At 41.4% G+C, this 25,458-nt stretch overlaps 1 protein-coding gene across 1 annotated transcript in view; it reads right to left on the bottom strand.

The window, feature by feature from the left end:
* Positions 1-25,062, bottom strand: part of gpsm1b (G protein signaling modulator 1b) — a 316,327-nt gene extending 291,265 nt beyond the window's left edge. Inside the window, exons 1-2 of the mRNA XM_073052866.1 lie at positions 24,729-25,062; positions 7,850-7,934 (exon numbers count right to left, since the gene is read on the bottom strand). Of these exons, the coding sequence (XP_072908967.1) occupies positions 7,850-7,934; positions 24,729-24,735 (92 nt within the window). The 5' untranslated portion in view covers positions 24,736-25,062. The remainder of the gene's footprint in view (positions 1-7,849; positions 7,935-24,728) is intronic.
* Positions 25,063-25,458: the final 396 nt, after the last annotated feature.

Genomic DNA, 25,458 nt, shown 5'->3' with positions numbered 1-25,458 from the left:
CTGCTTTTAAGTTAAAGGCGATCAATAACTTTTCCTGGTAGGCTGCAGTATATATATTTTTTACCAGTCGTTAGGAGATATTGGAATGTTGTTCAGTAAAAAAGTATACGCAACGTATATTTAAAAGTAGCCGCGTTACAGGCATGGTTCGAAAAAAAGCATTTGCAATATGTATTTGTTTATGTTACCATATGGATTTAATTAAAAGTTAAAAAATCCTCACGTGTAATATCTTTCTGTGTAAATATCTCATATTACAACGTGGGACACCTGCGGCCGAAAATCCGGTGCGGCCTAAAATCCGGTGCGGCCTGTACAAGTAAAAAATTGATTTTCTTTCTAAAATTAGAGCCAGCGGCTTTTAATCAGGTGCGCTCTGTAGTCCGGAATCTACGGTATGTTATTTCGAACTCAACGGCTGTGAAGGCAGATGAAGGCTGCAACAAATCCATCAGCTCCAATCGTCATGGTTTCCATGCCATTGGAATAAGTTGGATGATTTGTGAAGTATCATGTGCTTCCTGGAGTGCAACATCAAGTACACGTTAAACAAATACACGCACAGGTGTCCTCGCTCTATGGAAACGGAATGAAGACAATCATCCTCAACCTCAAGGGATAGCCATGACGATGTCACCATACATAACCCTGAGATTGATTTACTTGCAGGCATAACCAAAAAATCCATAACAGAATAATAACCATAATGGAATCTTTGAAAGACTGCACTAACTTGGGCACTCAACCAGTATGCAAAAAGACAATAAACTGCACAAACAGAAAAAAAAATAAAGCAATAGATAAACAATACGAGGCAAAGAGTCCTTGAAAGTGAGACCATAGGTTGTGGGAATATTTCTTCCTTGCCTTTCAACATGATCATAGCTGAGGAATGCTGGTGTCACCTCTTCTATTATACCAGTTTTCCAGATCCTTCAGTCTTCAATGTACTCATCAATTGCACAAATGATGGAAGCCATAAGCACAGATGTACAGCATGTTCAATTAAGTTTAAAAAAATCACATCTTCCTATCTTGTGATGAGTATCAATACCAGAATGAAACTGCAAAGCCAAATAGCCATTGTTTTTATAAAATTCCATGCAATTTGCTCTTTAGGAGGGAATAGGAAACAAAGCAAACAGGCAGGGAAAATCTTCACATTCCCAGAATGGCTGGCATTAATAAAATAATGCCTAATCATCAAAAATCTTGACTGTGAAAATTTTTTCTTCCCTTCTCAACTGCCATCCCTTACCCGTCCCAAAGCAATTCACTTCGGCAAGAGCTGGCATATTCAGGACTCTCATATTAAAATTGTTGGTATGTGGAAGACATCTTACACCTGAAGTCCCAAACTTTTCACTCAAAAGGCAAGTAATTACTTCGGACCTTTCTCAGGAGGCCTAGTTACTGAATTATACTGAAAGATCTTTTACACCATGGAGAGAAATCACTCCAAGATTTTGTTCAAAATCCTTATAACAGCCTTAAAAGCAGCAAGATGAAGACTCACAAATTATATGAGAAAAAATATTTTCAACGCAGTGACAGTTTTAACTGAAAGACTTTCACATGAAGCAAACTGCTCCAAAATCAGAGATCCGTCATGCCTCCCACTGAGGAGACAAGATATATTATGTGTACAAAAGAAATTAGAAAGTGAACCCTAGCTATGAAGCCACCAGTCATCATTATGATCACAATTGTTTGCTGAAACAAAGTGTGCATGTCCTGCTCCCCAAAATAGCAACATGGCTATGGGTGACAGATGAAGATTATGAAACCTCATACGAAGATAAATAATGCATGAAGAATTCAAAGACCGAGTTGCTTCAGAGCAAAAGCGCTTCTTTATTTGACAAAAAAAAGCTTCAGCAGGCATCATAAAGACAGACACGAGGAAATCTGCAGATGCTGGAAATTCAAGCAACACACACACACACACACAAAATGCTGATGGAACGCAGCAGGTCAGGCAGCATCTGCAGGGAGAAGCGCTGTCGACATTTCGTGCCGAGACCCTCCATCCTGAAGATGAATGATGCACTAAGAATTCAAAGACTGAGTTGCTTCAGAGCAAGAGCTTTTGGTTCAATTTACTAAGGATGCTCCATACTATCTTTTCAAAGGTAATCATTTGTCCATTATTTACTCAGGAGATGCACACAGAGTCTATAGAAGTGAGGCAAAGTGGCATCAAATTCATGGGACCTATACAGATTACAAAGGAGATATTTACTGTCCCAAGGCAAATCAGGGCAGATAAATCCCCAGGGCCTGACAGGGTGTTCCCTCAGACTGTACAGGAGGCGAGCAGCAACTGCCATGGCCCTAGCAGTATTTAAACCACTCTTAGCAACAGGGGAGGTACCAGAGGATTGGAGGATAGCCAATTTTGTTCCACTGTTTAAAAAAGGCTCTAAACATAAACCAGAAAATTATAGGCCAGTTGAGTCTAACATTAGTTGTGGAAAAGTTAGGAGGTGGGTATTCTAAGGGACTGAATAAACAAGTATTTGGATAGACACAGACAAATTAAGGACAGTCAGCATGGCTTTGTGCATGGTAGGTTATGTCTAACTAACCTTATAGAGTTTTTCGAGGAAGTTACCAATAAAGTGGAGGAAGGCAAGGAAGTGGAGGTTGTCTACATGGACTTCAGCAAGATATTTGCCAAGTTTCCACATGGGAGATGAGTCAGGAAGGTTCAGTTTCTTGGCATTCAAGATGAGGGAGCAAACTGGAATAGACATTGGCTTCGTGGGAGAAGCCAGAGTGACTATAGGTGGTTGCCTCTCAGACTGCAGGCCTGTAACTTGTGGTGTGACGGAGGGATCGGTGCTGGGTCCATTGTTATTTGTATCAACAATCTGGATGATAATGTGGTTAACTGGATCATCAAATCTGTGGATGACACCAAGATAGGGGGTGCAGTGGACAGTGAAGGCGGCTATCATGGCTTGCAGAGGGATCTGGATCAGATGGAAAAAAAAATGGGCTGATAAAAAATAGCAGATGGAATTTAATGCAGACAAGTGTGAAGTTTTGCACTTCGGTAGGACCAACCTGGCTAGGTCTTACACAGTGAATGGTAGAGCACGGAGAAGTGTGGTAGAACAAAGGGATCTGGGATACAGGTCCATAATTTAGTAGAAGTAGCGTCACAGGTAGATAGAGTCGTAAAGAATGATTTATGAAGGCCAATGTGCCAAAAGCTAAGTACCGAGTACAGGAGATGGGATGTTATGTTGAAGTTGTATAAGATGTTGATGAAGTCTAATTTGGAGTATTGTGTGCAGTTTTGGTCACCTACCTACAGGAAAATTGTAAACAAAGTTGAAAGAGTACAGACAAAATTTACAAGTATGTTACCAGGTCTGGAGGACCTGAGTTATAAGGAAAGATTGAATAGGTTATGACTATTTTCCTTAGAATGTCAAAGATTGAGATGAGATTTGATAGAGATATACAAAATTATGTGGGGTATAAATGGGGTAAATGCAAGCAGGCTTTTTCCACTGAGGTTGGGTGGAATTACAGCCAGAGGTCATGGGTTATGGGTGAAAGGTGAGAAGCTTAAGGGGAAGACGAGGGGAAAATTTCTTCACTCAGAGGGTTGTGAGAGTGTGGAACAAGCTGCCAGCACAAGCGGTGCACGCGAGCTCAATTTCAACGCTCAAGAGAAGTTCGAGTAAGTACACAGATGGTAGGAGTATGGAAGGCTATGGTCCCAGTGCAGGTTGATGGGAGTGGGCAGTTTAAACTGTTTCGGCACAGACTAGATGGGCCAAATGGCCTGTTTCTGTGCTGTACTATTCTGTGACTCTATGAATGACTGGGAGAGTAGAGAGTTTGGAATGCTGCCAAACCTGTGAACACTGTACCTCAGCTGGTTTTCCAAATTACAGAAGTACATCCTTCTTCTCATCTATTTTAGGCACTTTGCAGAAAACCAATGGAAATTAGTAATAGTCTCAAACTGGAACAGAAGGTCAAACATTTGTTTCCACACTCAATATTTAATGATGGCATTTTTATTAATTAATCAGCTTAATGTATTTGAATGGCAACAAACTGAATGCCAGTTTGGAAGTTCGGAATGACCCAGTGCCATTAAAGATGCTGGTAAAATGCTAATATTTCTATTTAGTTTATTGCTTACAAGCATCCCAAGAACAAAAAAAAACATTTTCCAGAAACAATGCATCATTTGATAATGAAACCAACAAAGGACTATTCACAGGTGATGGCAAAAGAGTTTTACTGTAATATGTGCTATAAAATTAACTTTGAAAAGTAATATGCAATTACAGAATCAAAAATACAGCATGTTCCATTATCCCTACACACTCTTCAAAGAGACCATCCAATTTGCCCTCCTTGGCTTGGCTATTTTCCTTAGCCAAATACAAACCCCATTTCCAGAAAAGTTGGGATATTTTCCAAAATGCAATAAAAACAAAAATCTGTGATATGTTAATTCACGTGAACCTTTATTTAACTGACAAAAGTACAAAGAAAAGATTTTCAATAGTTTTACTGACCAACTTAATTGTATTTTGTAAATATACACAAATTTAGAATTTGATGGCTGCAACGCACTCAGCAAAAGTTGGGACAGAGGCATGTTTACCATTGTGTTACATCACCTTTCCTTTTAATAACACTCTTTAATTGTTTTGGAACTGAGGATACTAATTGTAGTAGATTTGCAATTGGAAATTTTGTCCGTTCTCGCTTGATATATGACTTCAGCTGCTCAACAGTCCGTGGTCTCCGTTGTCTGATTCTCCTCTTCATGATGCGCCATACATTTTCAATAGGAGATAGATCTGGACTGGCAGCAGGCCAGTCAAGCACACGCACTCTGTGTCTACAAAGCCACGCTGTTGTAGCCCGTGCAGAATGTGGTCTGGAATTGTCCTGCTGAAATAAGCATGGACATCCTGGGAAGAGAAGTCGCCTTGATGGCAACATATGTCTCTCTAAAATCCTAATATACACCTCAGAGCCAATGGTACCTTCACATACATGCAACTCACCCATGCCGTGGGCACTGATACACCCCCATACTATCACAGATGCTGGCTTTTGCACCTTTCGCTGATTACAATCAGGATGGTCATTTTCATCTTTGGCACGGAGAACTCGACGCCCGTTTTTTCCAAAAACTAGCTGAAATGTGGACTCATCTGACCACAGCACACGGTTCCACAGTCTTTCGGTCCACCTGAGATGAGCTTGGGCCCAGAGAACTCGCCGGCGTTTCTGCATAGAGTTGATGTATGGCTTCCTCCTTGTGTAATACAGTTTCAAGTTGCATTTCTGGATGCAGCGACGGACTGTGTTAAGTGACAATGGTTTTCCGAAGTACTCCCGAGCCCAGGTGGCTATAATTGTCACAGTAGCATGATGGTTTCTTAGGCAGTGCTGCCTGAGGGCTCAAAGAACACACACATTCAACAGTGGTTTCCGACCTTGCCCTTTACGCACTGAGATGTCTCTGAATTCTCTGAATCTTTTCACAATATTATGTACTGTAGATGTTAAAAGACCTAAATTCTCTGCAATCTTGCATTGAGAAATGTTCCTTTTGAACTGACTAACAATTCTCTCACGAATTTTGGCACAAAGGGGTGAACTACAACCCATCCTTGCTTGCAAAGACTGAGCCTTTGATGGACGCTACTTTTATACCCAGTCATGATACCTCACCTGCTACTAATTAGCCTGCTTAATGTGCAGTCTTCCAAACTGGTGTTACTTGAATATTCTGTGCACTTTTCAATCTTATTTTAACTCCGTCCCAACTTTTGTTGAGTGTGTTGCAGCCATCAAATTCTAAATTTGTGTATATTTACAAAATACAATTAAGTTGGTCAGTAAAACTATTGAAAATCTGTTCTTTGTACTTTTGTCAGTTAAATAAAGGTTCACGTGAATTAACATATCACAGATTTTTGTTTTTATTGCATTTTGGAAAATATCCCAACTTTTCTGGAAATGGGGTTTGTATTTTTCTCTTCAAATCAGAATCAGATTGCAGCAGCAGTACATTGTGATACATAATAACAATAAATTACATTGTATATACATTTAAAAAGTTAAATTCAATAAATAGTGCATATTATGACATGATTCTGGTCACTCTTTTTTTTGCTATGTTTGGGCGATTGTGAATTGGGATGGTCTGCAGATAACCAACCCTGAGCTGAACTGAATAAGCCTGGACTGCTTCAATTTTGTGCTTCATATTATGTCTTTCTTTAAAATTGATTTTTTTTTTTGTTGCTAATAGCGTAATTTGTTTTATTTACGCTGGGGGGGAGTGGGTGTTAATGTTTTGCTTTGAACGGGTTCCATGGTTTTCTTTGTTTCGTGGCTGTCTGTGAGGAGGAGAAATCTCAGGACTGAAAACTGCATACATACTTTGATAATAAATATACTTTGAATCTTGAATCAGAAAGAGAAAAAAAGTAGCTGTTCCGTGTCTATGACATCAATATCCATTCAGAAATCTGATGGCAGAGGGGAAGAAGCTGTTCCTGAATCATTGAGTGAGTGCCTTCAGGATCTTGTACCTCCTTTTCCTGATGAGAAAAGGAAATGTCCTAGGTGTTGGGGGTCCTTAATGATGAACACCACCTTTTTGCAGCATTGCTCCTTGAAGATGTCCTCGATACTACAGAGGCTTAGTGCCCATGAAGAAGCTGAGTGAGTTTAAAACTATCTGCAGCTTATTTCGATCCTGTGCAATGTCCCCTCCCCCGATACCAGACAATGATGCAGCCAGTTAGAATGCTCTCCACCGCACGTCTGAAGAAATTTGCAAGCATCTTTGGTGACTCCTAATGAAATATAGCTGCTGTCATGCCTTCTTTGTAAGTGCATCGATATGTCGGGCCCAGGATATCTCCTCAAAGATGCTGACACCCAGGAACTTTAAGTTGCTCACCCTTTCCACTTCAGATCCCTCGATGAGTACTGATGTGTGTTCCCTCTTCCTACCCTTTCTGAAGTCTACAATCAACTCTTTGGTCTTCCCAACATTGAGTGCAAGGTTGTTGCTGCGATACCACTCAATCAGCTGATCTATCTCATGCCTGTACACCTTCTCATCACCATCTGAAAATCTGCCAACAACAGTTATGTCATCAGCAAATTTATACAGGGTATTTGAGAAGTACCTAGCCACACTGTCAGGATGTAGAGAGAGTAGAGCCGTGGGCTTAGCACACATTCCTGAAGAGTGCCACTGTTGATTATCGGCAAGGTGGAGATATTATTTCCGATTCTTACAGACTGCTCTTCCAGTGAGGAAGTCGAGGATCCAGTTGCAGAGGCATGCACAGTGGTCCAAGTCTTGGAGATCTTTGATCAGGACTGTAGAAATGATTGTGTTAAACACTAAATAAACAGAATTCTTACATAACCATTAGTACTGTCCGGGTGATCAAAGGCCACATGAAGAGCCAATGGAATTGCAACCACTGCACATGTATTGTGGCAATAGGCAAATTGCAGTGAGTCCAGGTCCTTGCTAAGGCAGGATAACCAACTTCTCAAAGAAATTCATCACCGTGAATGCGAGTGCAACTGGATGATAGTCATTAAATATATCCCCCGGAAGTATAACTCAATCTGCTGCTTCTCATTCAGTCTGCATCCTATAGATTACCACAACTCACTGAGTGAAAACCAGGTACACATGCACATCCAAGTCAAGAAATGACGTGGAGATAAATAATCTATCTTGAATTCAGAGAGGAACAAAAGATTGTCATCCCTCTCAGCTTGGATCATAGTGCATTTTCTACAAAAGATGCAACAAGAAGTCAAAGCTTACCGACTGCGAGGTGACCACCCACTCTCCCAACATGCTAGCCCAGCATCCAGGACTGATCCATTCATCACCATCCCATTTGCACGTGCTGCATAGGAAACAAATGAGTTCATAAGAAATACTGTTCAAGGTATGTCTCAAGCGCCTAGTTTAACAGCAGCATCTATCAATTTGTTGGCGGCAGTTGACACTTATAGTTAGACACATAATAAGCAGTTAGCCTTAATAGTTGTCTGTTTATTTAGCCATCTATTTTTCTGAAGTCACTATGAAGACAAAAAAAATTACAGGCTGAAAGTATAATTAAGAGCAACATACACACATGAAGTGCTGAAGGAATTCAGCAGGTCAGGCAGCATCTACGGAGGGAAATGAACAGTCAACGATTTGGGCTGAAACCCTTCATCAGGACTGAAAGCTGATATTTCTTCCACAACAAGCAATGAGTGGAGATTAGCAAAGTGATATATAAAAAATGATGCTCCCCACTTCCAAATTAAAAAATATCCCCTTTCTGTACAGCAGAGCCCTGAATGTACTTGATGGTTTATCACCATCTTCATTCTGGCTAAAAGTGATGTCACTATGCTGGTGTTTTTTGGCTCCTGAGGAGAGCTAGACAATTAAGAACGGCAGAGAGCTGATAAGAAAAACATTTCTTCAGTCAGATTTCTTTCCTTAGTGGATTGATGCCAGATTCAGACAGGGATCTAGGGCAACAATTCAGTACATAGTTGTGTGGGAGAAATGCAATGCCATTTTTCACAAGAGTTGTTTAACAAAGGCACCATTTCAAATTGACACAAAATAGTTCATTGTATGATTTCAAAGTTGTGAAGGTGAAGTTTCCCCTCCCCCTGCCATGCCTTCACCAAGCAATTTCACTAGAAGCTGTTCAATATCATTAGCAATTTGAAAGAGTTTGCTTTGTGCAAATTAACTACTAGCTTTCCCTCAATCAGGTCAGTAATCACATTACCAGTGTATTTCCATTGTTCATGGCTTTGGAGCACTAAATTTACAACACACTCAAGTTCCCTTTTTCTCTAAGTGAATAATTTACACGTGTAAACATCCAGACTCCAACAGTTCAAAGTAGAAACAGTACAGCAATCCACTTATTGCTTGTCTCACAAGGTGTCCATTAATAAACTCATAGCTGCTACACTTGCATTTGAGAAATTTCCCCATTGATCTTCAAACCCACTCTTGGGACATTCCTTCTAATTCCTTAAAGATAAAGATAAGCTTTATTTGTCAAATGTACAACAAAACAGACAGTGAAATGAATTGTTTGTGACAGCGAACAGAGTCCAAAAATGTGCTGAAAGCAGCCAGCAAGAGTTGCATCAGCTTTTGTGCATCAACATAGCATGCCCACAAGTTACTCACCCAAACTCATATGTCTTTGGAACGTTGGAAGAAACTGGAGCACCTGGAAGAAACCCTCGCAGACAAGGGCAGAACGCACAAAGTTCTTACAGACCGCAGTGGGAATTGAATCCCGATCACTAGCGCTGTAAGCATTAGGCTAACCACTACTTTATTGTGCCGCCCTGCAGGGGAAGGAAGCTGCAATGCTTTAATTTGTCATTTCAGTACACACAGAACTGTACTATAAAAGCCAAGACAAAATCAAAGTAAAATTTATTATCAAAGTACATATAAACATCCTTCAGATCCATTTTATCAGAAGCCTGGTGATTATAGGGTAATAACTGTCTCTGAACCTGATGGTGTGGGATCTAAGGCTCCTGTACCTCCTTCCCAATGGTAGTAGCGAGAAGAATGTGCCATATTCTCTGTCGTGCTGAAGAAGTTGTGCAGTTAATGTGAAACAAAATTATTGACTTGCACTTATAGAATGTTTTTCCCCAACTTCGGATATCCCAAAATGATTGAATAACCCTGTATTTTCAAATTGTGTGTCCATGCTATAGGACAAAAGCCAAATTCCTTTCAGACATAAACGACTGCAAACTTTAACTGTACTAATACACTCCCAGATTCTTCTCCCTTTCACTTTCCTCTGCCCCCTTACCCAAGTCCACCCTTTACTCTGTTTTCAGTATCATTTCCTCGCTGGTCCCAAATAATCAATCTTCAGTAAACTACCACCCTTAGTCACTCCACATTCAATGTCATGTGTAATATGTTAAGAGGGAGGGACAGTGAGAGTGCTGAGCGAGTTAGAGATATCAGACTTGTGCATAATTTTCAATGTCCATCTTGCCACAAGAGAGTGAGAAGGTTGACTACGTCAAAACTCTCTCCCTCCCACCTGGCTTCATCTAACCATTATCCTTTCCTCATCTAGTTCTATTATCACCCATAAGCCTATCTCTCCTTTCACTCTATATCCTGGTTCTCTTTTCTCTAAACCAGAGGTTCTCAACTTTTTTTATGCCACGGACTAATACCATTAAGCAAGGGGTTGGGAACCCTGCTCGGCACACTCAGTCCTGATACAAGACCTGGAGTCAAAACATAAACCATTCCTTTATCTACAGAAATGCTGATTCAGTTTATATTTAGACCGTTTTTTTCTGTCATTAGTCTATGCAAGCATATTTATCCCCAAAACCATGGGCTTTAATTTGTTTAACAATCTGGTATGGCACCTCATCAAAAGCCTTCTGAAAGCCCAAGTATACCATAACCACCTCATTGCCCAATCGGTTTTGCTCATGGGCTTTAATTTGTTTAACAATCTGGTATGGCACCTCATCAAAAGCCTTCTGAAAGCCCAAGTATACCATAACCACCTCATTGCCCAATCGGTTTTGCTCATTTCAGTCTCAAAAACACCAATGTATGAAACAGGATTTCTCTTCCAGAAACATACATCAACTATGAACCACAATACAATAGGTGCAGAAGTAGACCATTCGGCCCTTCAAGCCTGCACCGCCATTCTGAGATCATGGCTGATCATCTACTATCAATACCCGGTTCCTGCCTTGTCCCCATATCCCTTGATTCCCCTATCCATAAGATACCTATCTAGCTCCTTCTTGAAAGCATCCAGAGAATTGGCCTCCACTGCCTTCCGAGGCAGTGCATTCCAGACCCCTACAACTCTCTGGGAGAAGAAATTTTTCCTTAACTCTGTCCGAAATGACCTACCCCTTATTCTCAAACCATGCCCTCTGGTACTGGACTCTCCCAGCATCTGGAACATATTTCCTGCCTCTATCTTGTCCAATCCCTTAATAATCTTATATGTTGCAATCAGATCCCTTCTCAATCTCCTTAATTCCAGCATGTTTAGCATCAAATGGAAAGTGACAATGGTTTCAATGCTCAGTATCATTTCATACTTCAAACATTTCCAAATTCTGTCAATTACACACTATCATTTAAGATTTCTATTAAGCACTCAACAACTCATAAGCCCATCTTCTCTGTTCTCTGCAGTATTGTTCAGCTTAATTTCAACTCTACTACTGCTCAAGCATAGTAACATAGCAGCTGGCGTAAAGATTTACAGCACCAGCGATCAGCAACTGAGGATCACCACTGTCTGTAACGAGTTTGTACGTTCTCCCCATGACTGTGGGTTTCCTCCAAATGCTCTGGGTTCCTACAAATTCCAGAGATACGGCCTGGGGTTTGGAAGGTTGTAGGCATGCTGTGTTGGCACGGAAGTGTGGTGACACTTGTAGGCTGTCCCCGCTACATCCTCAAGAATGTGAGGCAAATGACACATTTCACTGCGTGTTTCGATGCACGTGATCATTGAAAAGGTCAGGGTGTCGGGGTGGGAGGTGAGGGACGGGCCAGTTCAGCTCACTGCTCCGTGACCTTTACTCAGCTCTACACTGAACTGTGGCCTGCTCCTCAATCGGCTGCAGTGACACCTGGCTTCGTGTCTGTGGACTCACTTTCGTAAACTTCAGTTCAATGCTATGTGCTCACTTTGATTATTTGCGTAATTTGTTTTTTTCCTCTCTGCACATTGGGTGTTTGACAATTTTTTTTTAATGGATTCTATTGGGTTTCTTTGTTGCCACTGCCTGTAAGGAGACAAGTTACAAGATTGTATAGAGTACACATACTTTGATAATAAATGTACTTCGAACATTGACAAAAAATGCTAATCATTATAACTCTATATCCTCGCCACCTGGAGGTACATTTCTCTTACATTTCAGCTGTTTCCCTTCCCATCCATCATTTCTGCACACATTCCCATCATTTCCAAGTGTCACTATGTTTACTCAGCACCAACACGCTCATGTTGATCCCAGATTTCACTGTGATGATGCCTCACACTTACTCATTATCACACCCAAATCAAAGCGCTGTGAATTTATGCTGCACTCTATTGTTTCGATGTAAAATTTAGGCCGCTATGCCAGTGCAGCACAGGGAATGCTTCACTTACAGAACAAAGTTCCATCAATTATTCTTTGATAAACAAATTAGCTGGGTATTTATCCCAGTGTTTGGGTGTAAATGATGATTGCCGCATTATAACTGATTACCTTTGATTGGTGATAAAGTGCTCATAAATTGTCAGTATATGATAACACATTGTTATTCCTCTCAGTACCTTGTGGCCCATGCCATTTCTTTTGCATTTTGTCTGTGTTTTGACAAGGCCGAGTTGCTAGCTCGACACTCAACCCAGCATGGATGGAAAGCACGCAAGGAGCCGGTCGGATTCGAACCTGTGACCATTCACCTCGAGTCCAGCGCAGATGACACTACACCACCGGCCAGCTAATACACACCTAGTGGCCACTTTTTTAAAGTTACATCTGCTCATTAATACAAATATCTAATCAGCCAATCAAGTGGCATAAAAGTATGCAGAGATGGTCAAGTGGTTCCATTGATTTTCCAGACCAAACATCAGAATGGGAAATAAGTGTTACCCAAGTGACTTTTTCTGTGGAATGACTGTTGGTGCCAGATGGGGTGGTTTGAGTATCTCAGAAACTGCTGTTCCCCTGGGATTTTCACACACAACAGTCTCTAGAGTTTACAGAGAACGGTGCAAAAAACAATTAACATCCAGCGAGCAGCCGTTCTATGGGCAAAAATGCTTTGTGTACGAGAGAGGTCAAAGGAGAATGACCAGACTAGTTCAAGCTGACAGGAAGGTGACAATAAGTCAAATAACCACAAGTTACAACAGTGATGTGCAGAATAGCATCTCTGAATGCACAACATGTCAAACCTTGGAGTAGATGGGCTATAGCAGCAGACGACACTGGGTTCCACCCATACCTAAAAAAGTGGCCAGTGAGTGTATACATACTTTTATAATTTACTTTGAGCTTTGAGGACATCCAAACTTCTTTAAAAAAATACAAAATATGCAGGTTTTTAAAATTTTGGTTCCATTTTGTTCTCTACACTTTACTAATGGTGCATATTCCAAGTGTTCCAACTCTCCGGCATGGAAACACCGATGCCCGGGAACAGGGAAGATTACATTCACATGGAGCACTGTCGCAAGGAAGTAGTATCTATCATCAAGACCCCCCACCATGCAGGCCTTGCTCTCTTCACGTTACTACCATTGGGAAGGAGATACAGCAGCCTTAGGTCCTACTCCACCAACTTCCAAACCTGTTATTACCCTACGACCATCAGGCTCCTAAACCAGAGCGGAAAACTTCAATCACCACTACACTGAACAATTTTCAAGGGCTCTTCACAACTCATGTTCTCAATGTTAAATTGTTTTGTATCGTTTATCTTCTTTTGCACGTTGGTTGTGTGTCAGTCTTTGTTAATGTATAGTTTTTCACTAATTCTATTGTATTTCTTCATTTTCTGTAACTGTCTAAAAGTAGTACTGTATATGGTAACATATATGTAGCCTCCGTGCCCCCAGTGGACCCCCCCATTCGCGTAGAGTAAACTGCTGTCGCCCCGCAAGTAGTGCAATACTTCTGTGTAAATACGGTGTGATGTCCCCCCAGTACACGCTCACAATACAAATACCAGACAATACCCAAAAGCGAGCAAATAATTGCAACTTTATAGTGATTTCTTAGTGATAGGTTAGTAGAAACAGATAACCCAAAGGCGCCAAAGTAATAATCAGTCTGTGCACATATTTTAATAGGTTGGAGCTCACACCTCTGGTTCCTTTTCACAACGACCTTCCAAGCCTACGGCCACTGTCCGAACTGCCGACGTCCGGTATCCACTGCTCTGGAACCACTGCCCACTCCACACACGTCCATCCTCCTCTCTCTCCTCCCGAAAAAGACCGCGAACTCCCGCTCCGCTTACACAAACAAGACAGCATAACTATTCTCCACTGGTTAGTTTTCCCCTTATCAATACCCATAACCCAGACATACGAGACACAGGATCCCATTACAACATTACAGAGAAGCCATCTCATTATAAAGTACAGAGAAGCAATTTTGTTAGCCTGAACAGTTAACACCACTATTACTGGTACTGAGAATCCTATATTATATATACACACACACACACACAAACACATACATACATATATATATATACACATACACACACACACACACAAACACATACATACATATATATATATACATACACACACACACACACACACACACTTTGATAATAACTCTAATCTTGAACTCGAGCTTTTGGAACCCAGAACACGCAAGTGTCTCTCTGCTCTCCAACTCCAAAGTTATGCTTTTAACAATGAAAAGCAAGAAACTGCAAATGATGGACATCCAAAGTGAAATTAGACAATATTGGAAATACTTAAAAGATCAGACAATGTCTACATAAAAAAATAATCTAACATGTCAGAGCCAGGATTCTTCTAGCAAAAAGGTCTTCAATCTCAAACATTTACTGTTTCTCTTTCTACAGATGCTGCTGGATGCATTCATTCCCTTTTAAGTCAGATTCTTAGCATTTGAAATTTATCTTACTTTCATTTACCGCTTCTTGCAAAGTGGCTCTGGGAGATTCTTTACATAAAATAAACTCGCTATTAGGAAGTGCAAGTAGCTGTCTTTTCACTATGCTTTCTGACACAGGATTCCAAAATAAAAATGCACCACTTCCTGCTGATGCTCTGTGTTCTTGCTACATTCGTACTCTGTACAGGGCCATGTGCATCAAAAATAGCTGTTGCAGAATGTTTTTTTTGTAGAGATCACATATGTGGCAATAATAAGTCTAATATAGAAAACAGGGATGAGAACGATACACACTACATATTCGAGAACATGTTGCAAGACCAACACGTGATTGCAGCCTATTTCACTAACATCCCTCACCTTCCCTCACAAAAAGTCTATGAAACAAAGGACAAAACACATACATTCTCGTTTGGAAGCATCCAACATGATAAAGATAGAGAGGAGCTTTATTTGCCACACGTATATTGAAACATGTCATTTGTGTCAACGACCACAGTCCTAATACATGCTGGGGGCAGCCGACACTAACATAGCATGTCCACAACTTACTAACCCGTTAACATAGAAATCTACAACACATTACAGGCCCTTTGGCCCACAATGTTGTGCTGACCATGTAACCTACTCTAGAAGCTGCCTAGAATTAACCTACCACATAGCCTTCTGTTTTTCTAAGCTTTATGTACCTATCTAAGTCTCTTAAAAGACCCTATTGTATCCACCTCTACCACCTTCACTGGCGGTGCATTCCACACACCCACCACTCTGTGTAAAAACTTACTTCTGACATCCCCCTTGTACTTACTTTCAAGCACGTTAAAACTATACCCTCTCGTGTTAGCCATTTCAGCCCTGGAAAAAAGCCTATGACTATCCACACGATCAATGCCTCTCATCATCTTATACACCTCTCTCAGGTCACTTCTCATCCTCCGTCGCTCCAAGGAGAAAAGGCCGAGTTCACTCAACCTATTCTCATAAGGCATGCACTCCAATCCAGGCAACATCCTCTGTACTCTCTCTATCGTAGCCACATCCTTCCTGTAATGAGGTGACCAGAACTGAACATAGTATTCCAAGTGGGGTCTAACTAAGGTCTTAATAGCTGTAACGTTACCTCACAGCTCTTGAACTCAGTCCCATGGTTGATTAAGGCCATCACACCATACGCCTTCTTAACAACACAATCAACCTGTGAAGCAGCTTTGAGTGTCCTATGGACAAGGAACCAAGATCTCACTGATCCTCCACACTGCCAAGAGTCTTACCATTAATATCATATTCAGTCTTCAAATTTGACTACCAAAATGAACCACTTCACATTTATCTGGGTTGTAGTCTTTGGAATGTGAGAGGAAACCAGAGTACCTGGAGGAAACCCATGGGAGGAACATACAAACGCCTTACAAGCAGGCAATGAGCCACGATCACCGACTGCTGGTGCTGTGAAGTGTTACGGTAACTGCTACGCTACCATGCAGTCCACAGGGGAATGTTGCTGACTAGCATATTCCAGGCTGCCAAAGTTCGTACTGAGGGATGTAGAGAGATTCTAGATGGAAGACTAAAGCAGGTTCTTCCATAGTGAACACTGAGGGGCTGAGTCCAGCAGAATGCCCCTCAAAAAAATTTAGAGCACAGCACATCAGGGCCATGTGGGTGGCAAGAATGTTATGTACAGATAAAAATGTGCTAACACTACTATGTATAGAACAAGTGACACTGAGAACGTAAAGAGCATTGCATTGTGTTCTTCTTTTGTACATGTTTTATTATGAACAACATTTATCTTTGAACTAACTTAAAGGTCTGGTATGGACTCTGTGCTGTTAACTACAAGTAGAAACATCATGTTCCTCATTATGAAGCTTATTCATTTGCATAAATTTCTACTTGAATTTGATATTTTTGCTTCAAAAGCTTTTTAAAAGGCTGTTGTGGGAAATTATGCTATTGTTATTCTAGTGCCAGTGGTGTGATGACAGCCGGGGTTACGTGTGAGGAGCAGAAAGCAGATGAAAGGCCTCCTCCAATAAACACTACAAAGCTGAAGTATCTGCAACCGCAGTCAGCCAGGAGTACAATGTGGATGACTTATCAGATCCTCCCACCCCAACTCCCCCATTATCTCCATCATTAATAAAGCCAGTCTTCAGCTAATTCAATTTATTTCAATTTATTCCATCTAAGTTCAAGAGATACAGCTAAAGTTGAGACCACATTGCAAACACGCCTTCCAAATACTTAAGCTTCAGAACAAGGCTGAACTAGTCAAGCTGATCCAACTTTAACTACACTGGCACTGATTTACAATATGGAAAATTACCTCAGGCACCCTCTCCACGGAAATCCAAGCCATCTAATTACTGTTCAGACAACAAAATGACAGAAGGTATCAACAAGTGGGAAAGGCACGCATTGACTGCATTCCGATACTCAGCACCGTTTCCTGAGAACCACTTGGCTACAAACGCCCATTACAGCTTTTGTCCCAACACAAACTGAACAGCCACATTCAAAGATGAGGTAACAGGCAGCATTTTGCCCCCAAATGCCAGCAAAGACAGTGCAGTTGTAGTATATTTTGCAATCATATCCTTCGTCTTTGTAGGTGTGGGAAACTGCTTACCTCAAGTTTAATTCTTAAATGTTTCTCCCCAGTATGAAAATAATTTACCATTGAATAACAGCTTTCAGTCCATTTCTGCTAACTCACTTCTCACGGCACTCTTACTGACCTGAACTGCAAATTTAGAACCTCTACTTCACCATTGTCCTCTTCCCAAACTCTGCTCAACATAACTAATGATTATCTTAAATCATTGTTAAGACTTGATGATTTCAGAAGAGGTTCTTCCCCTCTACCATCAGTTAGATTTCAGAACCATCCATGAACAGTACCTCATTACTATAAATTACAAAGTGCAAAAAAAAGGAATAATGTTTGACTTCACTGTCGCAAAACAACAAATTTCATGTCAAATACAACATGATCAATAAACCTGATTCTGAGGCAAAGGAAAAAATATTATCTACCTACATCTAATTACTACAAAACTTAACCCAGAATTACATTACCCCTCCCGTACAATTCTTTTACAAACCAGTTTAAAAAAAGGCATGAATGCAATTTACAAATCCATTGCCTTTTATACCTTTTACACAAAGTATTAAAGTTACTTTGACTCTGAGTTAAAATGCAGGGTGAATAAAATCACCCTTGTGCTCTGTTTATCAGAAATTTTACTTACAGATTGCCTCTTCTATTTTCCTGAGATTATTTGTAGGTCTTTATTACCCTTGCAATTTCTAGACTTCTCATTTTTTGTTTTTTAATTCAACCCATTAACCCTCATTACGTGCTTCTCACAGTTGTGAGTATATCTGAAAACATCCAACTCGACTTCATCTAAAAATCAGGAGAAACCAAATTCAGACTGCGTGACGGGTGACAGAACTTCTCCATTCAGTCATCAAAAATTATCTAGAGCTTTGAGTTGTCCATCACTTTAATTCTCCAACCCACACTTACCAGTCTTGGGCTCCTACACCATTCCAACAACTTAACATCTCATCCTTCAACTAAAGTTGTTAGCGCCCATGCTCAAGCCTGAGTTAACCTTTCCAAACTATGTCAGACTGGCCTGTTCCCAATAAAAGATCATTAACTTATGACAAAAGAACTCTTCTCAGGCTTCTAGCTGGGGACAGGTATTGTTTTTATCCAACATTTCAACGACAATCTCTGCCTACTTCATCAGGGACGACGCCTGGACATGCCTCAATAATACCAGACTAGACATGCCCAGGCATAATTTCTGATGAAGATTGCAGAGTTTGTCATCGAAATGTCGGTTAAAATCGATACCTATACCTGGGCAGAAGCCCAAAAAGAGCTGATTTGTTATGTATGCTGAGAAAGATCCTTATTATATAACCATATAACTATTACAGCACGGAAACAGGCCATCTCGGCCCTTCTAGTCCGTGCCAACGCTTACACTCACCTAGTCCCACTGGCCCGCACTCAGCCCATAACCCTGCATTCCTTTCCTAACCATATACCTATCCAATTTTACTTTAAATGACTTTAAATATTAACCTGTGATATTCAGTTTTCTTTTCCCTTTACAGTTTGACTGAATTATTTGAAGAGGTGGAAAAGAGCATAGGGTAGTATGAGATACATGGACTTCAGTAAAGACATTAGCAAGGTCCTGTATGGAAGACTGGTTCAAAGGTTAGGGGCCCTTTGGACTTGAGGCAAGTTAGGAAACTGGATCCTAAACTGGCTCAGCTTTGGAGACAGAGGGTGATGGTCAAGGGTTGTTTTGTGAATGGATGACTGTGACATGGTGGTTGGCTGCAAGGATGAGTATTGAGACCCTTGTTGTTGTGGAAGTAAAAGGCAAAATTCATGAAGTTTATGAAGGACACAATGATCGGTGCAGTCGCTGATAGTGCGGAGGGTAGTATTGGGCTTCAGATATCAATGTCTTGGACTTAAAAATGGCAGATGGAGTTCAGACTAATGTGTGTTGCTGCATTTCAGAAGCTCAAACAAGGCTAGGACGTATAGGAAAAGTGCTACAGTCTTAGGGTGTATTGAGGAATAGAGGGACTCAGTGTGCACAGCACAGTTTCCTCTGGGCTGCACAGTAACTGAAATGCTCCCACACATGTAGCCTTTGTTACCATGCAGCTGGAATTTTCTTTTATTTTACACGGTTTTCAGGCCATGTAAAAGTTTCCTGCTGGCCGTGCAGCTATATATTAAAAAAAGTGATAGAGATCTTTGAAAGTAACAATGGAGATGAATAACATAACTAGAAAGGTATACAGAATATGTAAAGTTATGCTTCAATTTTCTAAAACCTTGGTCAGACCTCACGAGAAATAGCGTGCGCAGTTTTGGACACCAAGGTATGCGCACGGGAGAGGGTGCAGAGAGGATTCACCACGATGTTGCCCAAGATGCAGCAGTTCCATTATGAACAGAGATTGGAGGTGCAAGCCCTTTTATCATCAGAGCAGGGCAGGCTAAGAAGGGACATGATTGAAATATACAAGATTAAGAAGGGTACAGATCATTGCAGGTAATTTTTCTGTATCAGAGGTAAACAAAATGAAAGGACATAGGTTGAGTGCAAGCATATAGAAATTCAGAAAGGATATGAGGGGAATCTTCATTTAGAGAGGGCAAGTACCTGGACTGCATTGCCTAAGAGAGTGATTCAAGCTGATCGTGAACAGCATTTAATTGTCCAGGTTTACACCTGAATCTTATGCATCGGGGCAATGGGATTAATATGGAAGGGTGCCTGCTGGCTAGATGCTATTTCCACACTGCATGATTCAACAGATGCAAACCTGACCTGCTGAATATTACCAGCATTTCCTTTATTTCAAAGTTCAAAGTAAATTTATTACCAAAGTGCATATTAATCACCATATACAACCCTAAGATTCGTTCTCTTGCGGGCACAGTTGGCAAATCCAAGAAACATAATAGAATAAATGAAAGAGGGATGGATGGATAGATGGACAGACAGACAAATAACATGAAGTGAGGAGTCCTTGAAAGTGAATCCTTAGGTTGTGGGAACATTTCAATGATGGGGCAAGTGAAATTATCCCCTCTGGTTCAACAGCCTGATGGTTGAGGGGTAATAACTGTTCCTGAACCCAGTGGTGAGAGTCCTGAGGGGTTCAAATCTCCAATCACTGCTTTGTTCTGCATGTTCAAGCTCCAGCATTGCTTTCCCCCTCTCGCCTCATTCACCTCCCTCCCTCCTTTCACCTTGTATAGGCAAATTCAGCGTGATTAAGTCTTCACCACCCACTTCTGTACAGCTGTCTCTCGGTCTTCAAATTATCACAAATATTTCTTTAATTCTCCCCAGCCCTCCCCTTGTACTGCAAATGAAAATACACTACTTTTCCACCTCGGTTCAATAAAGGATCATCACCCAGAAATCACGAGGAAATCTGCAGATGCTGGAAATTCAAGTAACACACACAAAATGCTGGTGGAACGCAGCAGGCCAGGCAGCATCTATAGGAGAAGTACTGTCGACATTTCAGGCCAAGACCCTTCGTCAGGACTAACTGAAAGGAAAGATAGTAAGAGATTTGAAAGTGGGGGGGGAGGGGGAAATGCAAAATGATAGGAGAAGACCGGAGGGGGTGGGATGAAGCTAAGAGCTGGAAAGGTGATGGGCTAAAGTGATACAGAGCTGGAGAAGGGAAAGGATCATGGGACGGGAGGCCTCAGGAGAAAGAAGGGGGGGAGCACCAGAGGAATCACCCAGAAATGTTAACTTTGTTTCCCTCTCCATACATGCCTTATCGGATCAGGATTTCCAGTCTGGTCAAAAAGCTCCAGAACCTGGGCCTCTGTACCTCCCTCTGCAACTGGATCCTCAACTTCCTAACCAGAAGACCACAATTTGTGCAGATTGATAATAACACATCCACCTTGCTGACCATCAACACTGGCACACCTCAGGGATGTGTCCTTATCCCACAGCTCCACTCTCTCTATACCCATGACTGTGTGGCTCAAATGCCATCTATAAATTTGCTGATGATACAACCACTGTTTCCAGAATTTCATATGGTGATGAGAGGGCATACAAAAGTGAGATCTGCCAACTAGATGAGTGGTGTCACAGCAACAACCTTGCACAGAACGTCAGTGAGACCAAAACGCTGATTGTGGACTTCAGAAAGGGCAAGATGAGGGAACACAAATCAATCCTCATAGAGGGATCAGAAGTGGAGACAGTGAGCAATTTCAAGTTCAAGTTCCTGCGTGTCAATATATCCGAGGACCTAATCTGGACCCAACATTATCGATGCAGCTATAAAGGCGGCACGACTGCAGCTATATTTCAATAGGAGTTTGAGGATCATATTAAGCTGCAGAAAGCTGTAAAACTAGCTCTATCACGGGTACTAGGCTCTGTAGTATCCAAGACATCTTCAAGGAGCGTGGCCTCAGAAAAGCTGCTTCCATCATCAAGGACCCGCTCCACCCAGGACATGCCCTCTTTTCATTATTACCATCAGGAAGGAGGTACAGAAGCACACAATCAGCAATTCAGGAACAGCTTCTTCCCCTATGCCATCCGGTTTCTAAATGTACATTGAACCATTGAACTCTACCTCTCTGCTTTTTTTCAAGTTTCTGTTTTTTGCACTACTTATCTTAATTTAACTATTTAATTTACATATTGTTACTGTAATTCAGATTTTTTGTTTATCATGTACTGATGCCACAAAGTTAAATTTTACGACATATGCCAGAGATACTAAAACGGATCCTGTTTCTTTTGCTTTATTGACAGTCAGCAAAGCTTGGTGGGATGACTTCCAACTAAGCAAACATTTTATGGCAGAGCTTGTTCTGCTTCAGTGTTCTATGCTCCAACTCACATGGAAGCATCGCAGCCTGGAATCTCAGAACTTCCATTAAGCTTGTTTTAATACCTTTGAATGGAGTCATTTGATTTGAAACAAGATCTATAAATCAGGATTTGCACCAAGTTTCAGTCTCTCCAAATAGTAGCTGAAAATTGAATTGGAACAAACATCAGGAGACCTGTGTAAACGGCAGAAGGAGCTGACCGCCTCACAAACTGTCCTGATAGGCATCTCCTGTCTCATTCTTTGAAGCATTTGCAGTTCCTTTACCTGACCTATCAATTACTTTAGAACCCACAAAATTAAAATGGGACCAAAAAAATTCCTCTCCTATCTAACAATGACTAGTTTAAATCATGGAACAATTAAGTACTCTTCATTTTTTCAGGACATGTTTTTACCACAAAGTAATTTGGATTTTCTTATGAAAATTATAACAATCCCACCCAGTTAAAAGAGGAACTTGGCAGATATTGCAGCTTCATACCAAACAATTAAACCGAGGACTAACTTTAAATATGGTGTCCAATCTTGGACTTTTACATTAAGAAGCATGTCAAACCATTGGCAAGGGTGGGCAAAAACTTCTAGGATACTTTGAGAAGTGAGAGACCAGAGAAGCCTCCTCAGCCAGGAAGTATAATGTTATACAGGTACTCAAAAATCAAAGTATTTTGACAGTATAAAGAGAAGCTACATCCCCTGATGGAGGACCAGTAACAAGAGAACAGAGAATGGAAACATGATTTTTAATTTTACCTGAAATGCACTGTTTGACAGCTTTATGATCTGCAGCACAGAATAAGTCCTGCCCATCAAATGACACGATATGAGTGTTCTGCACAAGCCCTTCCGCTCACTCTTCACCAGAAACCAACAGAAATGCATTCAATACCTGGACGAACTTACAAAAGGGAACTGGAATGCAAAGATTGATATACTTGCTATCCCATGCCACACTCAGATATTCCCTTTTTCTCCCCTCCTTCACTCTCCATTCTAATTATGGGAGGTGTATCCATTGGGTTACCCGGAGAACCTGGTGGTAGCAAAACACTGCATTCGCAATGGCCATAGGATTGACTCTATTTGAGGATTGGCGTAAAACTACTGTGCTGCACCAACTGCTTTTCCGACCGCCTGGTAAAGGAAACCACTGAAATAAAACTAGAGGAAAAGAACTTTAACAAAAATGAAGGTCTCACTCCAAGTAAGAACTGGAAGTTGATCCAAGTAGGGAAGAGCAGAAGCATGATTGGATGAGGACTGACCAATAAAGAGGGACGAACCATGGGGGTATAAATACCACTGCACTAGAAATGCCCAGGCATCATCCCTGAAGAAGGTGGCAAGAGTGTCATCGAAACATCGGTTATAATCGATACCGGTACCCAGCTGGAAACCCGAGAAGAGTTTATTCATCATATATGCCAGGAAAGCACTACATCCTTTTTCAAAAGGAAGGATCACAATACAGCCTTCTGCTTAATCTTCAACTTTCATCTATAATTTTGACCAGACAATGAATGGACCAAAAAAAAAGAGCTATTAATCTTCTTCCCCAACCCCCACAAAACTCATGCATACTAGAACCCCTTTCTTTCCCGAGTTACATCTCTTATTGATCCTGCTGCTGTGCAATCTGATCTCCATGCAAATCTGGAGTTGATTAATGTAATAGCAGGGTCACACACACTGATTATCTGGGAATGCAGAGTGCTGTAGCTGAAAATGCTGGTTGAACACAAATGTCAGTGAGCCTGTGAAAACAAAGATAAAGAGATAGACGAAGAATAATCTCGCTTTATGTCTACTCAACCAGTTTCTAAAGTGTGTGAAAAATAAATAAATGCTAACTCATTAATCAGCTGACATTAAGCCAAAAGAGAAAATAACTAAACAATCATTCCCTAGAGTCCTATCTTCATGTAAACATTAAACTTGCTGCCAGTTTATGCAGTATTGTACAAGACTTGTGTCTCAGGACAGAGCTCGCTGTTGGTACACTGTTGCAAATTTATATCTTTCAAACGTAAACTTCCCTTTCCAGGTTAACGGAGGATTACTCAGTTTCCACTATCAGAAAGTTAGAGGCAGCAACACAGATCAAATATAAAACTCTCAGTAATTTTCTTCCTTACATTAGCTTCAGGGCAAGGGGGAATAAAGGTATATGCTTTCATGCTCAGTTACCTCCCGTAAGCCAATCATTACCAAAGGGTACAAATCCGGAACGACCAGCCGGTCTTGCCTTCCCTTCCTGCCGCCCGCATTCTTACTGGGGGCCGAGGTCTGATCCCAGGCCTCAGCACCAAAAATGAAGTGGGGAGGGGAGAGGTGAACGCACACAGTGTACTGAATAAAACAGACAATTAAAAGTAACGTTGGCATCTAACACGTGCAACAAGGCTTCTTTTTTTTACTAGAAGTTGGATTTTAAACAGAAAATTTCTTAAGTTCTTGAAACAATAAAGTCAGCGAAAGTAGAACAAAAGCAAAGACTGAAGCCGTTCCCTGTACGGGTCTCCAGTGCCATGGAGAAGATTCTGATATATTCTGCTACTTACAATGCATGGCCGGCCGCAGGTAATTCCAGCTCCAAACCTCCCTCCGCCCAAACTTTTTCTTCCGCTGAGTGTCTGCCAGCAATCACTACGATACTGTACTCCTTTCCCGGCACATTCCGAAGCCTGGCCTCCGCCTGGTGTCCAGCAAGCGGGCAGAGGTGGCCGAGGGGACAGCTCCATCCATCGTACCCCAGCCCCGAGCCGTCAGCAGCGCCTCCGCCTGCCCTCGCTCCCGGACCGGACCGGACCCGACCCCGGCTTGATTGACAGCAGCACCGTCGGGCAGCGGAGTGGAGGCAGGGGCTTTGGAGATCACTCCAGCCCCGCAACTCGCCAACTTTTTAAAAAAAAACTATTTCTCTATTGTTTTAATTTACAGCTTTACTGAAGGGTGGTCGATTTTAAACTTCGTTCTGGTTTGCTTTATTAAACTTTTAATCTGGAGCAATCGTGCCACCTGGTGTCTAAACGATTTCACTGGTTCTTGGACACAAAATTTGGAGCAACATATACGAAATGCTGGAGGAACTCAGCAAGTCGGGCAACATCAATAGAGGGCAATATTTCGGGCCGAGCCCCCTTCGACTGTTTATTCCTTCGCTTAGATGTTATCTGACTTGCAAATACGAGGAAATCTGCAGATGCTGGAAATTCAAGCAACACACACACACAAACATAGAAAATAGGTGCAGGAGTAGGCCGTTCGGCCCTTCGAGCCTGCACCGCCATT

This window comes from Hemitrygon akajei, chromosome 7 (genome assembly GCF_048418815.1).
Source record: "Hemitrygon akajei chromosome 7, sHemAka1.3, whole genome shotgun sequence".
Classification (NCBI taxonomy): Eukaryota; Metazoa; Chordata; class Chondrichthyes; order Myliobatiformes; family Dasyatidae; genus Hemitrygon; species Hemitrygon akajei.
The sequence above is the reverse complement of the archived record's forward strand: the minus strand, read 5'-3'. Positions and strand labels throughout refer to the sequence as shown.